The 21,538-nt window shown below is 45.1% G+C and overlaps 1 protein-coding gene and 1 long non-coding RNA gene across 2 annotated transcripts in view; both read left to right on the forward strand.

The window, feature by feature from the left end:
• LOC146785366 (uncharacterized) overlaps window positions 1–21,538 on the forward strand; it is a 245,642-nt gene that overhangs the window by 69,902 nt on the left and 154,202 nt on the right. The window lies entirely within an intron of this gene.
• Window positions 13,497–21,538, forward strand: part of LOC146785367 (uncharacterized) — a 41,448-nt gene continuing 33,406 nt past the window's right edge. The window contains exon 1 of the mRNA XM_085635132.1: window positions 13,497–14,726. Within this exon, the coding sequence (XP_085491258.1) occupies window positions 13,497–14,726 (1,230 nt within the window). The remainder of the gene's footprint in view (window positions 14,727–21,538) is intronic.

Raw genomic sequence — 21,538 nt, forward strand, 5'->3', positions numbered from 1 at the left:
AATAGGCCAAACAGGTGTAGACCAATCTTACCATATTTAACACAGAGAGCACACACACTTTACACTGAACAGCAGTGGTAAAGTGACCAGAGGCCTAAAACCACCAACACCATGTCAGACAAAAAGCTAGGTGAAAGGCAAAAAGTTTAGGGATGACCCTGCAAAAAGGGCCAAGTCAAACACTAGTGCATTGATATCCTTGATGGGCCTGCCCTGGTATTTTTAGTGTGTACCCGCATGTTTGGTGCCTATCTGTCAGGCCCAGCCACTAACTGATCACTCCCTAACCCTTGTGCCACCAATCTCCCCAGATCTCATCTAGGGCTGTGTTACTGACTGCCTGCTCCTGTTTTACATATCTTCTTAATCTCTCATTTCCTGAACACTCACCCCTTTCCACATTAGAGGCAGCCACTGCACTGACTGAACCTCCCAGCACTCCCTCACAAACAAACCCTCTGACCATGGTCTGCTAAAAACAACAATCCTTGCTTTATCCAGATAAAGGATCCTTTGCAGCCCCAGTGCTGCAACCAACACATTGTGTATTTGTAACACAAGGCAATCGGTCTATGTAGAAATTCACTACAGGGAGCCCTCATTTCTGGCACCACCATCTACAAACTCAACCTTAGTGTTTCCCGCTGCGGATATATGATTAAACAACTACTCCCTAAACAACGAATTCCTTAACCACGAAGGCTAAACAATGAGCAATGCCAAGTCACTACATTGTTTACAACGAGTACCTAAACCACGAAAAAATATATCATTAAATATATACATTTTGCTCATTACCCATTTAAACCCCTATGTTCTTTAAAATCGCATGTTTTTGACATAAAAAAAAGAAATGTAATAATAGATGAATTTTTAAATAAACAAGTTTTGAGTGAATAATCCTTAAATCGTTAAGGCTCATCTGCCCATCACATAAACCACCAGCACGCACTGGCTGAGGCCAGAGCATTCCCTTTGACGATATGCCCCGATGTGCTGCCAATCTGGAAGGATAAAAGCAGGCTGCAGCCCCGCGCTCTTCTGGGCCCGTCAGCCTGGTGACTGCAATGCCGATTAAGTCATGCCAGGGGAAAAAGCATGTCAGGGGGAACGGAGGGGAGAGACGCACGGGTGCCTTGTACCCAGTCACCACACATCCTCACATCCCACCGTGGCAGATGCGTGTCACGCATTGTAACCACCTTAGCAGGCGTTTTTTACCGGTCCTGGTCCCCTGCCGAGTAAGTTATGCCAGGGGGCGAGGAGCATGTCAGGTCAGGGGGGCGATGGGAGAGACACCCTGTACCCAGTCAGCACACATTTCCGCAATCAAACCACCTAAGCAGGCATGTGCCACCGGCAGGATGAAAGCACACTGCAGCCCCACAATCGTCAGAGCCCAGAGAGTGGTGTTCTGCATACATAGCACACGGATGGTCAGTCAGGTTAAAACGTTGTTCTCGCTAACTTTACAAAGGTCCACTGAAAACTTCAAAAAGTTGCAGAGTTACAAAGTTTTATGTTTTCTCATATTTTCATGAAAACAACTTTCAGGTCGCAAAAAAGTATTCATGGTGTGAAAAAATTCTACATATGTTTGCCAAGTACCAAGTGAGTCAAGTCAGAGGGGGTGCGGAGGTGGTTATCGTGGTTTATGAAAGTCGTTGTTAAGGATGTCGTGGTTAATTGATTGGTCGTTGTTCGAGATACGTGGTTCAGGTAATTCGTTATTCTAACTTCGTTGTTAAGGATGTTTCCCGCTGCCTTTCACTCCCAGATGTACTATAAGGCCATTTTCATGGCACCATTAAATTGGTGTGGTCATTGGTGTTAATCTATCCTGGATATATTCCTTTTTACTACATTGGTGCAGTCTAAAAGAATAACCTTTTGAGACAAAACATCTTGTCACATAGTGGCAAGGTATTCCACAAATACAGTGGCATCAGTATACAAATACTGTACAAATGCACAAGCTACACTCATCCCATTTCTCCCTGCCCCTTTAAATCAATCTACTCCCACTGCTTTGTTGATCCCACCCATCAGCATCTTAGTGCTTATATCTCAGCTGCCCTCATGCCCTCCCATTAGCGGGCCAAAGGACCTGCACATATCTCTTGGCAGACACTTGCATGGCATCATCTCTTTGCCTAGGCCCTGGTCTACTAAAAATTGAAGCCATGCCACCCCTCTGATGGGACCCGGGGGAGTGACTGGCACAGCCGGTCTTCCTCTGGGGAGTTTGTGAAATAGAGGTTGCCTCGACAGGGGATAGGAGAAGGCATGGAAGATATGGAAAGGTATTTAAAAGGAATCCGGAAGGGCATGTACAGCCTCTTCCGACTCCTGCGCACCACCAGGCAGAGGGAGGTTAAGAAAGAGGACGAAATGAGCAGGGGCAAGGCAGAAGAGGACGCGGTTCGTGAAGCCCGGCGCACACTAGGTGCGGCCGGATGGGATGATTTGCTCAGGCCTGGCATGTGAGACCAGACCTGAGTAGGTATGTGCTGCCTAGCACGTGCTGCGTTGGGCCAGGTGGCGGCTTTAGTAGCGGCTTGCTCTTCCCCTCAGGGAGGACTCAAGCATGACGAGGGGGGGGCATGGCGAGGTTAAGGCATGACACCTACGGTCGCAAGGTCGGCTGCTCCAGGGAGAAGGCACGGCCTCCCTGCAAAAATTGAGCATGCAGTCACCGCAGGCCGGATTCAAGGCCCAAATGAAGGCGAAGGACCCAGCAGGAGCACATGCGCAATGCAAAATGTCAATGTAGTGGTCCCCAGGCCTGCTGGGGTGATTTCCCCCTCGATTTGTCAGCCAAACAGGCCCCGGTGGCCCGGGGCAGTCAGCTGGGCAGGGGCCTACCAGTATACAAAGAGGAAGCAGAAGGGAGAGTGCCTGGTCAAACAGGGGGATGAGGCCAGAGTGGTGGGCCAGGGACAAGTAAGGCGCCAGCTGATGTGGTGTGTACAACACAGAGGTCTGTGGGGCTGGTGCCAGATCTGAGACCTAAATGACAAGGGGTAGATCTGGAAGCCAAGATAAGGGAGCAGCGCCAGCTTTTAAAGGATACTGAGGAGAGGTGGTAACAAAGGAGGCAATGCCTAAGGAGGCGATGAATGACAAAAGTAAGGAAGGAAAAGGAGTTCGGACAGATGGTGCAAAAATTACAGACGTTACAGGGGGAGACGGAAGTAAGGAGGGAGAGGCCCATAAAAAAAGGATACCTTGCATGGGATTGGCAACGCCCCTGGCGTCCCACATATCAGACACAATTAAGAATAAGATATGGAAGCATGAGTATGAGGACAACATTTTTGGATGGGTTACTTAAGTCGAATATGGATATTTTCCTGGTTTGTTTGGTTGAGGTTTCCTTGGGGGATAATTTCTGTATGAATTTTATAGCACTTTCCAATCTAATAAAGGACCAGTTACTTAAACCAATTGCCAGCCCAGCTAGTGCACTCATTCGATGATTTGACAGATCCTGTTCCCATGCAAACAGAGACCTGAGACTTGGTCTATCAGCCAAACCCAGAAATCCTAGTTGCAATTGCTTTGGCTTGAATATGCTATAAAGAGGCTCTGGGAACCAGGAAGCATGAAATTCAAAGAAATAACTGGGATCGATTAACTAACAAAGTCTCTCTTAACCCCTTCCCCGCTCATGACGGAACCACTCCGTCATGAGCCACGGTTGCGCTGTGCTCATGACGGAGTGGTTCCGTCATGCTGTGGCCGTTGGCGGCCGCTCCGCCCACGCGGTGCTAATTCCCCGCCTGTGCGGGCGATTAGCGCAGTGGGCGGAGACGTGACGGAACCACTCCGTCATGAGCACAGCTCAACCGTGGCTCGTGACGGAGTGGTTCCGCCACAAGCACAGCGCCACCGCACCTGCCCCCAAACCCTCCCAGCGCCGCGGCGGAATTCCTGCCGCGGCGAAGCGGTTAAGAATGCATGTGAATTCTGGAAAGTGATTAGCGAATTTTAAGCGCAAAAGTCCACTCTCACTTTATTGAGCAGTCACATTACTGGGGATCAGTGTGTAACTCATTTTAATAACATTTATTGCAGTTCTTCCGATGCCACTGATTATGTATAGCCATCCTTCCGAACTGATAATGCTGGTAGGCTTCAATTCACTGTAGAGGAGGTGATTACTGCCCTCCTTGGCAGTTCCACCTCTAAAGCTCCTGGTCGGATGGAGTACCCATCGATATTTTTCAATGTTGAACTGACCTCTGGGCACCGTTGTTGACAAGTGTTTTCAACAATTTAGATCTAAATGCTCTCCCACCTTCGTCGTCTAGCTATATTATAGTTCCTGTTTTAAAAAAAGGTAGCCGCACTGATCCTAACTGCTACAGACCCATACCCTCAGGGCCGGCTTTAGTGCTGGTGGCGCCCTGACCACCACGGATTCTCTCACTAGCACCCTTTAACAGTGACCAAGTCTCCATAACCACACTCTCTCAGACGCATTGAATTAGTTATATAGCGCCACTCATACCAGTGTAGGTTGTCAGAGCACTTTGCATCACACACACTACACACAGACCATCAATCTTACGTGTGTAAATCAGTGTATAGGAGATGTTACATAAGCCAAAGGACTAAAAGTGTAGGAGTCACATGTCATCCATACTGGCAGTCAGTATATTTTAATAGTGCTGGTGTGGAGAAGCACAAACTCAGAGTCGAAAAAGAAACAGCATAGTTAGGAGTTTTCTTTAATAATAAGAATCGATTTCTAGCCAAATTAACCCTTTTTGCACCATTAATCAATGCTCTAATAATGTATACTTTGCAGTGTGTGTGCAGGTCTAGGATGAAAGTTAATAGCTCACTATTCTATATTAGGACTTTAAGTTATAAATTGCAAGTAAAGAAAAGATGTCTCTTTTGAAAGCAGTAACCTGCTGATCTGTTTACATCAAACACACTCTGTAATCTACTTGGTACACGTTCTTTGCAGCAGGCATATTAACCCTCTGCACTAACTTCACCCAAGTCAAAACCTCAACTATACAAAATGCTGATCTCTCTCTCCAGGAAGATAATTAATCACACGAGTTATCTTGACATTTTTGTGAGGCCTGGCAATTGCCGGGGGAAAGAAACGCTGCAGCAGGTGCTTCAAAAGCATAATAAAGTTTCAAACACGGCGCCCCCAGGAAGCCAGCACCCGGTACGGTGGCACCGATCGCACCGCCCTAAAGCCGGCCCTGCATACCCTTAATCGATTCAAACGTCAAAGTGATGGGTAGAGTGATTTTTAACAGGTTAAGAGATTAGTGTGATGACAACAGTGTTTTATCTCCATGTCAATATGTGTTTAGGCAGAGCTTTAGAACAATGTGCAATGTCTAAATCTTAATTTGCTGCTAGGGAAATACACTATATCGAAATAATTACATTTATACCTTGCCTTCATGGAGCTATCTTCCGCCTTTAATAAGGCTAATTGTAACAAATTGTGGGCTGTTATGTTGGCGATGGGGATAGATGCCACTTTTTGGCCCACCTTCATCGAGATTTAAGTGCCATAGTCCGTCTACTGCAGTCCGTCTACTTTGTAAAATCCCGAAAAATTCTGGAGTCTCAATTCATCGCAGGAAACTCCATTGGCTTAAGGTAGAAAACAGAATTCGTTTTAAGGCTCTGACCATGATGTTTAAAATCAAAGCGGGCACGGCACCTAACTATCTGTTATCTTTAGCCCAGTTCTACTATCCAAAGCACAGTCTTCGTTCTCAATCACTTTCAAATTTTTGTATCCCTAGATTTAAATTGGCAAAAATGGGTGGCAAATCTTTTGCCTTCCTTGGCCCTTCTCACTGGAACGCCCTCCCCCTTTTCATCTGAAAGGAGGAAAACTATGATAGGTTCCGGAAACACGTTAAGACCTGGCTTTTCGACCAATAACTCGATCAGCCTGTTTTTGGTCCTACAAAATTGTTTTCTTGCTGTATCTCGGCGCCGGGAAACCCTTTTTGGGTAGCTGTTGCGCCTTATAAGTCTAATAAATAAATAAATAAAACATAGTGAGGTTTGGTCCTAACGGTAAATCATCTGACCCTGTTAAATTGCAGTGTGGAGTTAGGCAAGGATGTATATTACCACCTCTTTTATTTTATATGTTAATAAACTTAATGATGTTTTAATTACTACTACTCAAGATGTCCCCCATGTTAATTTTGTTGCCACACCCGTTCTGTTGTATGCTGATGACACCATGCTTATAGCACTGACCCCAAACAGTTTAAGGTGCCTGGTACAAGCTTTTTCTAAGTTCATGCTTGATTTGATGCTAATGGTTCTTGGGTAGAGAATAAGATTAATAGAAACACTAAATTCAAGCCATCTATTTGCTCACTTTTTAACGGTTGTAAATCTGTCGGGGGTAAGCCCATAGCCTCCCTCATAGACTGTAGCGGCTGCTACAGGGCAGTAGTGGTGAGTCAGGGTGGGGGTTTAAAAAAAAAGAAATTACTTACCTGCCACCCTCCGTCCTCTTCGGTCGACGCAGTAAACAGGAAGCACATAGGTTCCCAGACTCCCCTAACCAATCCCACCGCTGCTGTCACCAGCATGAAAGTATTGTCATGATTGGTCTGAGCGCCGTGGTTCGGCATTCAGACAGGGAGTGGCAGGCAGTGGTGTAACAACGGTTCCAGTAGCCCCCGCAGTCAGTGGGGGCCCCTGAGCTCCAGGGGGGGCCCTCAGCACAGTACCCTAGCCTGAGAGCTCCTGAATAAGTCTTGAAGGGGGCCCTCTTCCATGCACTTTGCTGTTGCCCCCTCAAGTTTCGCTACCCCAAGGGTGTGAGACTGTGCATGTTCTCCACCCAGGCTGTGCAATACAGCCGGGTGGAGAAATGTTAAATGCGCATGACTGTTTGGCCGGCCCAAAGACGGCCGGCCAAACCGTCATGCTCACTTAGAAAGTGCCCACCACTCCTCCCCCTGCTCTGTGGGCAGCCCAGCCTCGCCCCGCCCCACACCTACAGAGTCAGTATTGAAAAATAAAATGATAATAACATGGTGATATTATCATTTTATTCTTCCTGTGGGGCAACGCTCCTCCGCCTTAGTGGAGGAACCTCCACTGCTCATAGATATATATTCTAAGCAATGTGCACCTGTTACAAGCTATGGGCGTGGAATATGGGGTTACAGTGATTGTCATGTGTTACAGAATGAAGAGAATCATTTTGTAGGTGTCTTGTCCCCCTTCCTCTTTTAACTCCCAGTTATATATTTCATGAAGAAAGGTCCTCCCCGTATCCTGAGGATTCCTTTAAGCAGGCCCGCTTTTGTTATGGCTATCAATTTGGAATAATCCATGGGCTTCTTTACCTCATAACATCTTTAACGACTGTCTACACTGTGCCCGGGGCCTGGAAATCCCTTGGCTTTCTTCTGTTAAACAAAGCTTTACTATTTTGGGTCAACCTATTTTATTTGATAATACCTCATCTGTATGCAAGGGTGATAAAAATATTGTGAAACATTTGTTCATGGATAAAAACTGTGCTGAAAGGAATTACTTAGGATTAGGCAAACCACTTGTCCAGAATTACTAGTCGGAAAGCCAGTCCCGGCCCAGAACCCTATTTAACGTATGTGACCAATAACTGGGAAAGAACCATATTTTTAAAATTCAGATCCAGCACTTTATATGACATGATTTGCTTTCAGCTAGGATACTATGTGGATTTAACTGACAAGAAATGTGCTTGTAATAATCTTTCCTCCTAATCTTTGTTGCACTTTATGAAATGTTGCACATTATATAAATCTTTTAGAGTTCATTATTTATTACCTCTTTTTAAAATGAATAAAGGTATACAGTGTAGGGTCGCTCTCAGATTTTTACCGTTGTTACCAAGTACTGATGTTTGCTTCAGAGTGAGTAGTTTTCTCAAGACAGGTGTGTTTTATCATAAAGATCTTTATTTTTAAGTTGTAATATCGCTGTATTGCTATTTTTAACTGATATGTGTGTTTCATGTTATGTATGTCTATCTTTTATGGTTGTCAACGACATTCAAATAAAGAGATTGATTGATTGACTATGTGGATGGTTTCAAATTATTACACAGGGACATTCAAGCTAAGAAGGGGCATCAGGAAGAAGAGTGGAAGCTGGCGTGGCAACCCACAGTGCCCATCAACATGGAAAACTAGATGTCAGCCTTTATAATATACGCCAGCATTTATTGTGAAAAACATGCAGACAGGACTATTGCGCTATTCAAGTACATGGATATTATTAGGAAGGCACTGATGCATTTTGGAGGATACAAATGGCTAAATTATGATGAGGAGTTCAGGGCTTGAGTCAGTATTAACCTGGATAAAGCATGGAGGGATGTGGATTCTGAATTATGGCTGCAATGGATGTCATCGACACAGCCAATGGCTTCAACCCATATGGTTAGTGGCCTTCCTATAACCTATTGGCCCATTCAACCCGTCCCACTCAACAGGGGCCAGGAAGTGTGTCAAAAAGTACAGGACCCAATGTTGGGGCATGTTGGAATTTAAAGAAAGGCTTCTACTCCGGACACCCATGCAAGATCAAGCATGAGTGTTCCAAATGTGGGGGGAGACATCCCATTACTCAATGTTTCACCCTTGCCAGCCTTATGGAACAGTGGCGGGCACTCCGAGGAAGGAGACATCAGGGTCCAACTGGGCCAAGGGGCTCCTACGCCAGTTAAGGTTGAGGGTGTGCTCCAATGGCTTGCAATTTACCCGGACAGGGAGGCGGCCTTGAGGTTTGAATGGGATTTTAAAGATGGTTTTCGGGTAGGTTACCATGGCTCAAGGAGACGTAGGTGGGCAGCCAACTTAGGTCAGCAAAGGCAGCACCGGAGGTGGTTGCAGCTAAATTGAAGAAGGAAGTGGAGGAGGGGGCAAATTGTAGGCCCCTTCTATGATTGGCCTCATCTCTCTGCTGGAGTGGTGCCAAAAATGTGGATGGGGAGTTCAGGATGATCTATCATTTGATGTGGCCGGAGGGTGCCTCAGTTAATGATTTCATTGCCACAGAGGACACATAGGTTGTGTATGCGTCAGTGGATGATGCAATACGGTTGGTAAGATAGTACAGACAGGGGGCAGAGCTAACGAAATGCAAAATCAAATCAGCTTCCCGACTGTTGCCATACACCCGGATGATTTTCCATTGTTGGGCATGCAATGTGGAGGTACCATTTACGATGACAGAGTGTTGCCTATGAGCTGTGCTATCTTGTGTGCTTTGTTTGAGTCTTTCTGCATCTTTCTGTAGGGGGAGGGGGTGCTTATGAAGAGGAGTGGGCACCGTGAGTTGTCTCATTACCTGGATGACTTTCTTTGTAGGGAGGCAGGATTGTGTCACGTGGTTTTAGGCCACTCCCTATTTACAGTGCTAAGTTAGCTTAATCACGTTAGCTGTTGGAAAACCATCTTGTTGCTTTCGCTGCCTTTGCACCCGACACTGTTGTTACATGTTATTACTTTGAGAAATGCAGACTCGCTCTTGTCTCAAGTGAATGTTATTAATACATCCTTAACAGTTGCTAGTGCCCTTGGTCTGTACATCGAGTAAAGAACTGTTCTAGGACACTAGACGGTGCCGGCTGATTATGTTCAAGGTGATCGTACCACTGTTTAGTCACAACATGCACGCAGCTGCAAATACCAGAAAGTCGAGGGCTTTAATAACACAGCGCAGCATATTGTTAGGGCATTCGATAGAAGAGCTGTTGCAGAGAACACTGAGCTGATCCTGTGATGTGATACATCTGAGCTGATCTATACGGTATGGGGTCCCCTATGCAAGCCTATGAGACCTTCTAATAGTCTAATAATATTTTATTAGTAACTAGAGAAAGGAGGGTGGTTATTTTCCACTGTCATTATAATATGATCGCTCCTTTTATATTCTATGGTATTGTAACAATGTTAATGGTAATGATCTTAACCATTTGTCTACTTATGTTAGCCAAAGTATTGTTTAACAGGACTCGAGGTTTATGAATAAATTCTTTAAACTTTACTGTGTCTTAGTTATTCTGTTGTGGACTGATATATATGTGCAAACGGGTATTTCGGGTTCCCACCATTCCTGAGAATAACTAAGTCGCTTGTTCTGGGTTGTCTATACATTGGGACCGCCGAGCTAAATCTCGGATAACGAATGTGACACTAAGCTAGTCGGATAAGGGGTTCTTAGTTCTGAGGGGAGTTTCTGGTACACCACAATTCTCTAAGGTTCTGGTTTCCTGCGCATAGTTCTGAGCATACGCAGAATCCCTACAACATGGCGCACCTAACGTTTGGTCTTAATATCTGAGATGCCTTAGTAGTGCTTTTTATTAGTCCACAACGCCCTCACTCTGGTTTCCGGATAACAGGAGTGACGGCTTAGCCTACCTAGGTTTTAGGCTATAGGTTCTTTCAAGCTTGATAATAAAAAAGGTTAAAATAATATAAGCCCAAGTGCTACTAAAGATCTCGTTGTATCTTTTTTTTCTGAGTCCTTATGGCGGTAGATATTCCCGCTCACAGTAGGGTGTCTCTGCGTGCTCATTTAAGGACGTATGGGGTGCCTGATGACGGGATGGCAGTGGTATTTGTCGTAAGTGCAAGTGCTACTTACCCTTATGAGTTGTTTTACTCTTGGGTTACCTTTGAGGCTGTGGAAGATGTCGATAAAACATTCCACAAATACACTGCTACACCGGTGCCTCTAAGGTATACGCCATATATGGCTCTGGAAATTCCTATCTCTACCTGGCAACACACTATTTGGTTTAATGGCGCCCTCCCCCACACGGTCACCCCGGCGAGACTGGGTCCTTTGTCTATTGAAGGAGCTACTTGGCCGGTGCTGGCCGGACATACACCTCATCCACGCTACCTGACGGTAGGAGTGGATAGCTTACGTATACTACACACTACCCTGATTACGGTCCATAGGGCGTTAGTGCAGTATGTGTCGCGCACTGTACAGGTGGGGGCACCTGCAGTTGCGGGACACGGGGCTGATCATCATCATGCGGTTGTGATCAGTCCTGTAATGGTAAACGCGGTTGTTGGCAAGCGCCCCCAGAATAAGGATGAGTATCCTTATTGGCTTGCAGAGAAATTCGATCAACTAGAAGCCGTGTTTCCTAACACTAGTCCGGTGGATAAACACAGGATTCTCACTATTACTTTGCCAAAAGAACTAGTCCCAGACATTGTCGATTGTGACAATTGGGGCAAGGTCTTTGCCGCGACATATTCGAAGTGCTTCGGTACTACGTCTATGTCGGTACTACCTTCCGTTATCAAGAAAGTCCAGGACGACCATGGTGCGGAAGCAGCTATTGAATTGGGAATGCGGCTTATCGACAGCTTCGATGTAGTATGTTCCATGATTATGGGAAATCTCAAAGGAGATGCCATGCAGTTTCAAGTGGGAAACATGATGGCACTTATTGCGGATGATGATAAGCCGAGGGAGTTTGCAAAAGTTATTGCAAAAGCCTATAGGATGGTTGGACGTAGTGCCCTGGGCGTGAAACCCGTCATCAAAATTCCTGATGTAGTACAGCACACTAAAGTGAGTTCGTCTACAAAAGACGATAAACCTAACTTTCCAAAACAAAATTGGAGAGCCAAAAAACAAGATAAACAGCAACAGAAACAGGAGACCCGTCCAGCTTCCCCGGTTCAGGCATATGTTGAACGAACTTATGATTTGCGTGATCGTTCTCGTATTAAGTCACCTGATAGGTTTCAGGTTCCTGACCAGCGCTCTCCTCGTTCTTCACAGGAATCAGCGGCTTCACACTTTGGTGGCGGAGACCGTGGGAGAGGTCGGAGTGCTCAAGGACGTGAGCAACCCAGACAAGCGGACGTAAAAGGCAAGCAGGAGGCTTCTGCACATCCGCGTCCTCCGTTTCAGAAAAAGAAAGTTGCTGCTATCTCAGCGAAGTATGCCTCAGATGGTGCGGACACAGCTTCTGAACATGAAATGGGCTTTGACGCTGCTAGACAGCGCGGCGGAAGTTACAGTAGTGCGGGGAGCACTGCGTCCATTTCTGGAGGCGACAGCAACTAAAATCTATGTAACAGTAGAAACTGCTGATACTCGCGTAGCCCCCCCTGAGAGATTATTTGACATAGTCCTCAATATTGAGGGTGACATACAACGTAAAATTAACGCGGTATTTTGGGATAATCTAACGACCACCTATGATATACTATTGGCGGAGAAAGATTGGCCCCCGGCTTTCGTTCTAAACGCTCCAAGGGGGGGAAGAAGTCATTCTTCCTTCTTTTGGACACGTAGTGCCCAAGGAGGAGTCTGAGAAGTTAGCCGAGGAGTGGGCGCGGGTGCTTGCACCTGCGTTGTATCGTAATCAGGTGGGGTGGGATAAAAGTTCTACCCTCCACGATTTTCCATTGCGGTCCGACCCCCAGCCACAACCCCAATACCCTATGCGACGTGAGGCTAGGTCTCATGTCGCGGCTATCCTTGAACAATTGGAATATCAGGGTGTAATAGAAACATGTGTGTCATCCATGAATAATCCTTTATTCACTGTAATGAAGCCTGACGGATCGTACCGCCTAGTTTTGGATTACCGGCACTTAAACTCGCACTGCCGGAATTGTGCGGTGCAAAATACCCATAGTTCAGCTCTCGTTGATAGTCTTGTGAGAAAAAGGTTCAAAACCACACTTGACTTGTCCAATGGTTTTTATTGCCATAACATATCCCCTCATAGTTATGAGTGGACCGCTTTTACTTCGGGTGGTAAACAAAAAGTGTTCAAAAGGCTTCCAATGGGCTATAAAAATAGTCCTGGGGTCTTTGCTGCCCGTGTGGTCTCTCTCTTAGAGATGGTAGACCCGGAGGCATACTCGTACGTTGATGACATCTACTTAACTGACGACGAGTTGCTTCCTCACCTTGCTCGCGTGGACAACATAATTTGTATGTTTGCGGACTTTGGTTACAAGTTTAACTTTAAGAAGTCCCACATTGCCGAGTACACTGTTTTATTCTTGGGGTACGAACTCAACAATGTGGGCCGAGGCTTGGCTCCGCAGTTCCTTGAGAAATGCGCACGCCTTCGTATCCCTACGACACTGAAACAACTTCAATCATTGCTGGGCTTTCTGAATTTCGGTCGTACCTACATTCCTGAATATGCCCAGCGTATCAAGCCATTATATGCCTTGGTACAACCTACTTTTACCAAATCTTGTTGGCTGCCAGAACATTCGGCTGCATTACACTCTTTGCAGTCTGACCTTCTTACTGCGATATATTTACAAACTCGTGATAACCACAAAAACCTGGTAATTAGAATTGTGCCGGGTGCTGAGGGGTTCACGTACTTAACTTACAATGAAGGCGACACAGTCCCCATTGCTTACAAATCTCATTTATATACTTCGGCTGAAATGCGTTTCTCCACTGTCGAAAAGGTTTTGACAGCTGTTCAGATGGCAATCCTGAAAGAACGAGCGCTATCACAGGGGAAACGCATGATGGTGGTAACACCATTCCCTGCCCTGGAGGCAGTCACTAAAGCAAGTGTGCCGAATTCTAAAGCTTTGCATCCACGGTGGATACAATGGGCAACCTCCTTAGCCTCACCTGATGTCGAATACATTTTTGACGCAGGACTTCAGACTCAGGAGAGTTTGGAGTATGAATTAGTTCATCCGGCTCCACTTACATTGCGCCCGTTGGAGGACTTCCATTGTGTCATTTACACTGACGGGTCTGCGCAACCCGCAACTGGATCACGGCACGCTTATTCAGCGGCTTGCGCAATTGTGGTTGGTACTTTCGTGAATGGAGAATTTGTCCAGGATGCGGTGCATACGCAGACTTTGGGTGATTGTACCGCACAATTGGCGGAGCTTCGAGCTCTGGTGCTTGCACTGGAGTTTGCTGATTATAAAGTCACAACTCTTATAGTGAGTGATTCTTACTATTGTGTACAATCTTACAACGACAATCTGATGTTTTGGATCATGAATGGTTTTCGTGATTCAAAAGGTAGCACAGTAAAGCATAAAACGCTTTGGGCTAGGGTGGCTGAACTAAAAGGCAGTCTACCCCTTGTGAGTGTTATTCACACTCTTGGTCACCAACGAGTTGGTGTCCATGCTGTCGGTAACAGTTTGGCTGACGAGGCAGCTAAAACAGCAGTGGCAACATACTTAGTAGCAGCAGTTACAAGATCCAAAACTAAGATCGATGATGACATCTTGGCAGCTATTGCTGCAACAGAGACTGGGACAAACTTCCCTAGAGGTTTCCCTTCTCGATACCATTATCACTTAAGTCCTGATAACGTCCCGTTAGTGAGGATTAATGAAGTTGGGGATAGGGTTATTCCCAATTCGGACTGCAGACCTGCTTTGGTTCAAGCTGCACATGAGGGTGTTGCGTCAGCGCACGCCGGAGTGTCCGCAACTGTGTCACTGTTGCAACAGCGTTATTGGTGGTACGGTTTGTACAAACATACACAGACTTATGTCCTAAATTGTGGAATTTGCCAACAAATTAAGCCATCAACGGTGGCACGTCCACCACAAACGCAGCTGCATATATCTAATCAACCACTTGCGTGTGTTTATTTAGATCACTGCGGTCCTTTTTCCTCAGACACTGCGTACAAGTATATCTTGGTTGCAGTAGATTCGTGCACACGTTTTCTTTGGGTATGGCCACAAAGGAGTGCTGACGCCAGGACTGTCATCAAAGCATTGCGTGTCTTTGTAGGGAGTTTTGCATGTGGCACCCTTCACTCTGATCAGGGCCCTGCGTTTGCCTCTAAGGCTTACAAAGAAGCCATGAAAAGTTTGGGGGTCCAAGTCAAATTTTCGTCTCCATATCGGCCTGAGGGCAATAGTGTTGTGGAACGAATGAACCGTGACCTAAAGCAATCATTGACGGCCCGGGTGTTAGGTACTGGCAAGAACTGGCTAGCCCATTTGTATGACGTCCAACGTGCACTTAATAATCTCCCTAGAAGGTCTCTGGGTGGGAGGACCCCGTACATGATGCTCTTCGGAGTTCGAATGTTTGTTCCTGACCTTGAGGGTCTCGACATGGCGGCGGCTGCCGCGCCTTTTGACTTAGATGACCACTGTACTGTTTTACAGAATCTTCAAGAAACAAGAGACACTCTAGCAAAAGAGCACGTATCTTCTGCGACCGAGGCTGGATTGCAGATTCCGGTAGTCGGCTGGCTACCCCGAGTTGGTGATCTGGTCCGTGAGAAGGTGGAAAAGAAAAAGGAGTTTGGACCCTCTTATCGTGCACCAGTGCCGGTGCTTGGAGTTGAGGGTACCCGCACAATTGTTTTGCCTCCACTCAGAAAAAAAAGATACAACGAGATCTTTAGTAGCACTTGGGCTTATATTATTTTAACCTTAACAAAGACCCTGTTTCAAAGGTGCGTTTGACCCACACTAAATTGTTGTTTTCTAAGTCCTTCATGGATGATTTGGCAATTGGTGGGTATGACGTTTGGAAACAGGCTATTGATCTCAAGTCAGTTTGGGGTACTAAATCCTGGCAGGTACAAGGTACAGAAGCTTTACATCGTGCCTGCCTGATCCCAAACCACATGTTGTTTTTAAATTCTACTGTTTTTCAGACAACCTGTTTTGGATTGGCTATCTCTAAAAAATTAAATTGCCCCTCGATCCCGGATCTGAGAGCTTATCCCGGTTGGGAGAATCACACAGATCTGTCCCTTACTATGTTGCAGTCTTTTGTCTCCAATTCCACCTTCAATATTAGTGCATTAGACCCTACAGGTTGGTTGATATGGCAGAAAAGTTCGGATACCTGTCAACGTAGATTTTTGGGGTTAATTCCCGGGTACATACAGGATAGAGTAGACCCACGTTTTCTGTCCTCACATACTGTCACTACCTACTCGGTAGGTAAATTATGTCAGACATGGTTGCAACATTCCACATTAGATTCTGTTAAAATTCACTTGTCACGTTTGCATGACAACGTTGATTTGAATGATTTTGTTAAGGGTCCCGCATTAGGAAGATCCAAAAAATGGGTGTATGCGGTTTACAACGAGGTTTGGAAGTTGTCACAGATTGAGGCTGCTTCCAGACTCCGTGCTATTGACCAAGCCAATATGGAAAAAGTATTGGCAGTAATAGATAATAGTATTAATACTTTATCTTCAAGAATATATACATTGGACAACATTATTTCATCTGTTGTAGATATTGTCCAGGACGATGTGTCTGTGTTGTATCATGGTCAAAATCAATTACGATCGATTATGCAATTTGCTTGGACTTTGCAGACGTTAAAGGAGGGGAAAGTACCATGGGATTACATGAATGTTTCGTCTTTATTCCGCCCGTTTAATCTGTCAGCAAAGCAACAATTCATGTCCATGAAAGATGCTACATATTCACTACTACATATAGAAAAGTTAGAACCTTTGCCTTTTTCTGTTGCTGAGTCGGATTATTCAGTGTGGCTCGTACATGGAATGGTAACTTTACCAATTTCTATGTATAAGTTTAGTTCTTGTATGAAACATTATGCCTTAGGCAGATTTGAAAAACTTGGTTCTGCATTTTTGCATGAAGTCTGGTCTCTCCCATTTACATATCGATGTGAGAGAGACGGCAAAGAAGTTGATTTGAAGGGTGAGGAGTGTACGACTGCTCCAGATCATTCAGTAGTGTGTAGACATATCCAATTACATGGATCATGTAATATGAATGCCCCTAATTTAGCTTGCGTGTTGAAGGGCATTCCTGTACAAGTTATAACGCCGTCATTTACGCTGCTTGCTAATGGTAGTTATCTGCTTCTAAATAGTGAGGCTTGCTGTGGGATGTTAGCAGGAATTCCCTATATTGTTTCAGTTTCACGAAGAGTAGTTTGCTGTAATAACGTGCTTTTCCCGCCCCCACAAGGCCGGCTGGATATATCCATCTGGCCGACGATTCCAACCTTGAAAGCAGAGTTCAATAGGATGAGCAGAATAAGGGCTCTTTTGTCTCAAAAGGAGGTTGCGTTGACTTCATCACGAGAAACATTTCTCCTTCAAGTTGCGAACACTCGCACGGAAGTTCAAGCACTTTTGAATACTGACCTTCCCCTACATTTTGGCACACTAATACACACTATCTTCAATGCTTCTTCTACGACTGGTCTGGTGCACTTTTTTAAAATTGTAGGCTCTGGCCTTGTGACGTCTTTCCAGTCTATCTTTGGTGTAATACCAGCTATTTTTCATTCTATTTTTTCTGGGGTCTTCGGAGGGTTTCCTCTGATACTCGCATTAATTGCTGGCATACTCCTGTTGGTCTGCGCACTACGCTATGGCTGCACGACTTGCGCTTCTCGACCACGGATCCAGCATGTTCCATCTGCGTAGCCGGATGTGGGAATCTTATGGAACTCTGCCACTGGCTACCTTGAGTGTCGCTTATGGATTATCCTTCCGATTCCCGTTTTTCACTTGTGTACAGCCTGTCTTTCACTGTCTCGAATGTCCGTTCCAATGGGCTCTGGATATGTGTCTGTCAAACTTGGTGTCACCTGACCTGGATTTTGATCGACTGATGTATCCCTTAGTGGTTCATGAGTTTGACTGTTCTGGAGTCGGGTTTATGGCCTTGGGTGCGGCGCATGGAGTCCTCGGATTATGGGATATCGAGAGAGCAGCAGTTGACTTCCTGGCACGAAGTTACATCGAGATGCCTGCTTCTTGTCCACGTGGAGTGCTTGATGCTCATTTCCCTGTGGAACACGTGTGTTCTTTTTCTTTGCTGAACTGGATGTCCGAAAATTTTGCGGATGACTCAAATGATTTTCTACTGGAAGCCGCAGCTGCGTATGCTGCTTATACTTTCCTACATTGACTGCCTGATGGCGAGTCGAATAAAGTTTTTTTTTTTTTTTTGCCATCTTTTCACAAAGGATCGTTGGCTTCTATGGACGATGGATTGTGTTTTTACATTTTTCTTTTCCTCTCATTTTTCTGAACTCTCATTTCAAGCTCTTTAGTCTGCCTCATTGATCTTGAACTCTGCGTTCTGTAAAAATATTCGCCCCTGGTTATACTGTGGTTCGATCAAAGGGGGATGTCACGTGGTTTTAGGCCACTCCCTATTTACAGTGCTAAGTTAGCTTAATCACGTTAGCTGTTGGAAAACCATCTTGTTGCTTTCGCTGCCTTTGCACCCGACACTGTTGTTACATGTTATTACTTAGAGAAATGCAGACTCGCTCTTGTCTCAAGTGAATGTTATTAATACATCCTTAACAGTTGCTAGTGCCCTTGGTCTGTACATCAAGTAAAGAACTGTTCTAGGACACTAGACGGTGCCGGCTGATTATGTTCAGGGTGATCGTACCACTGTTTAGTCACAACATGCACGCAGCTGCAAATACCAGAAAGTCGAGGGCTTTAATAACACAGCGCAGCATATTGTTAGGGCATTCGATAGAAGAGCTGTTGCAGAGAACACTGAGCTGATCCTGTGATGTGATACATCTGAGCTGATCTATACGGTATGGGGTCCCCTATGCAAGCCTATGAGACCTTCTAATAGTCTAATAATATTTTATTAGTAACTAGAGAAAGGAGGGTGGTTATTTTCCACTGTCATTATAATATGATCGCTCCTTTTATATTCTATGGTATTGTAACAATGTTAATGGTAATGATCTTAACCATTTGTCTACTTATGTTAGCCAAAGTATTGTTTAACAGGACTCGAGGTTTATGAATAAATTCTTTAAACTTTACTGTGTCTTAGTTATTCTGTTGTGGACTGATATATATGTGCAAACGGGTATTTCAGGTTCCCACCATTCCTGAGAATAACTAAGTCGCTTGTTCTGGGTTGTCTATACATTGGGACCGCCGAGCTAAATCTCGGATAACGAATGTGACACTAAGCTAGTCGGATAAGGGGTTCTTAGTTCTGAGGGGAGTTTCTGGTACAACACAATTCTCTAAGGTTCTGGTTTCCTGCGCATAGTTCTGAGCATACGCAGAATCCCTGTAGGGATTCTGCGTATGCTCAGAACTATGCGCAGGAAACCAGAACCTTAGAGAATTGTGTTGTACCAGAAACTCCCCTCAGAACTAAGAACCCCTTATCCGACTAGCTTAGTGTCACATTCGTTATCCGAGATTTAGCTCGGCGGTCCCAATGTATAGACAACCCAGAACAAGCGACTTAGTTATTCTCAGGAATGGTGGGAACCCGAAATACCCGTTTGCACATATATATCAGTCCACAACAGAATAACTAAGACACAGTAAAGTTTAAACAATTTATTCATAAACCTCTAGTCCTGTTAAACAATACTTTTGCTAACATAAGTAGACAAATGGTTAAGATCATTACCATTAACATTGTTACAATACCATAGAATATAAAAGGAGCGATCATATTATAATGACAGTGGAAAATAACCACCCTCCTTTCTCTAGTTACTAATAAAATATTATTAGACTATTAGAAGGTCTCATAGGCTTGCATAGGGGACCCCATACCGTATAGATCAGCTCAGATGTATCACATCACAGGATCAGCTCAGTGTTCTCTGCAACAGCTCTTCTATCGAATGCCCTAACAATATGCTGCGCTGTGTTATTAAAGCCCTCGACTTTCTGGTATTTGCAGCTGCGTGCATGTTGTGACTAAACAGTGGTACGATCACCCTGAACATAATCAGCCGGCACCGTCTAGTGTCCTAGAACAGTTCTTTACTCGATGTACAGACCAAGGGCACTAGCAACTGTTAAGGATGTATTAATAACATTCACTTGAGACAAGAGCGAGTCTGCATTTCTCAAAGTAATAACATGTAACAACAGTGTCGGGTGCAAAGGCAGCGAAAGCAACAAGATGGTTTTCCAACAGCTAACGTGATTAAGCTAACTTAGCACTGTAAATAGGGAGTGGCCTAAAACCACGTGACATCCCCCTTTGATCGAACCACAGTATAACCAGGGGCAAATATTTTTACAGAACGCAGAGTTCAAGATCAATGAGGCAGACTAAAGAGCTTGAAATGAGAGTTCAGAAAAATGAGAGGAAAAGAAAAATGTAAAAACACAATCCATCGTCCATAGAAGCCAACCATCCTTTGTGAAAAGATGGCAAAAAAAAAAAAAAACTTTATTCGACTCGCCATCAGGCAGTCAATGTAGGAAAGTATAAGCAGCATACGCAGCTGCGGCTTCCAGTAGAAAATAATTTGAGTCATCCGCAACATTTTCGGACATCCAGTTCAGCAAAGAAAAAGAACACACGTGTTCCACAGGGAAATGAGCATCAAGCACTCCACGTGGACAAGAAGCAGGCATCTCGATGTAACTTCGTGCCAGGAAGTCAACTGCTGCTCTCTCGATATCCCATAATCCGAGGACTCCATGCGCCGCACCCAAGGCCATAAACCCGACTCCAGAACAGTCAAACTCATGAACCACTAAGGGATACATCAGTCGATCAAAATCCAGGTCAGGTGACACCAAGTTTGACAGACACATATCCAGAGCCCATTGGAACGGACATTCGAGACAGTGAAAGACAGGCTGTACACAAGTGAAAAACGGGAATCGGAAGGATAATCCATAAGCGACACTCAAGGTAGCCAGTGGCAGAGTTCCATAAGATTCCCACATCCGGCTACGCAGATGGAACATGCTGGATCCGTGGTCGAGAAGCGCAAGTCGTGCAGCCATAGCGTAGTGCGCAGACCAACAGGAGTATGCCAGCAATTAATGCGAGTATCAGAGGAAACCCTCCGAAGACCCCAGAAAAAATAGAATGAAAAATAGCTGGTATTACACCAAAGATAGACTGGAAAGACGTCACAAGGCCAGAGCCTACAATTTTAAAAAAGTGCACCAGACCAGTCGTAGAAGAAGCATTGAAGATAGTGTGTATTAGTGTGCCAAAATGTAGGGGAAGGTCAGTATTCAAAAGTGCTTGAACTTCCGTGCGAGTGTTCGCAACTTGAAGGAGAAATGTTTCTCGTGATGAAGTCAACGCAACCTCCTTTTGAGACAAAAGAGCCCTTATTCTGCTCATCCTATTGAACTCTGCTTTCAAGGTTGGAATCGTCGGCCAGATGGATATATCCAGCCGGCCTTGCGGGGGCGGGAAAAGCACGTTATTACAGCAAACTACTCTTCGTGAAACTGAAACAATATAGGGAATTCCTGCTAACATCCCACAGCAAGCCTCACTATTTAGAAGCAGATAACTACCATTAGCAAGCAGCGTAAATGACGGCGTTATAACTTGTACAGGAATGCCCTTCAACACGCAAGCTAAATTAGGGGCATTCATATTACATGATCCATGTAATTGGATATGTCTACACACTACTGAATGATCTGGAGCAGTCGTACACTCCTCACCCTTCAAATAAACTTCTTTGCCGTCTCTCTCACATCGATATGTAAATGGGAGAGACCAGACTTCATGCAAAAATGCAGAACCAAGTTTTTCAAATC

Source organism: Triturus cristatus, chromosome 11 (genome assembly GCF_964204655.1).
Source record: "Triturus cristatus chromosome 11, aTriCri1.1, whole genome shotgun sequence".
Classification (NCBI taxonomy): domain Eukaryota; kingdom Metazoa; phylum Chordata; class Amphibia; order Caudata; family Salamandridae; genus Triturus; species Triturus cristatus.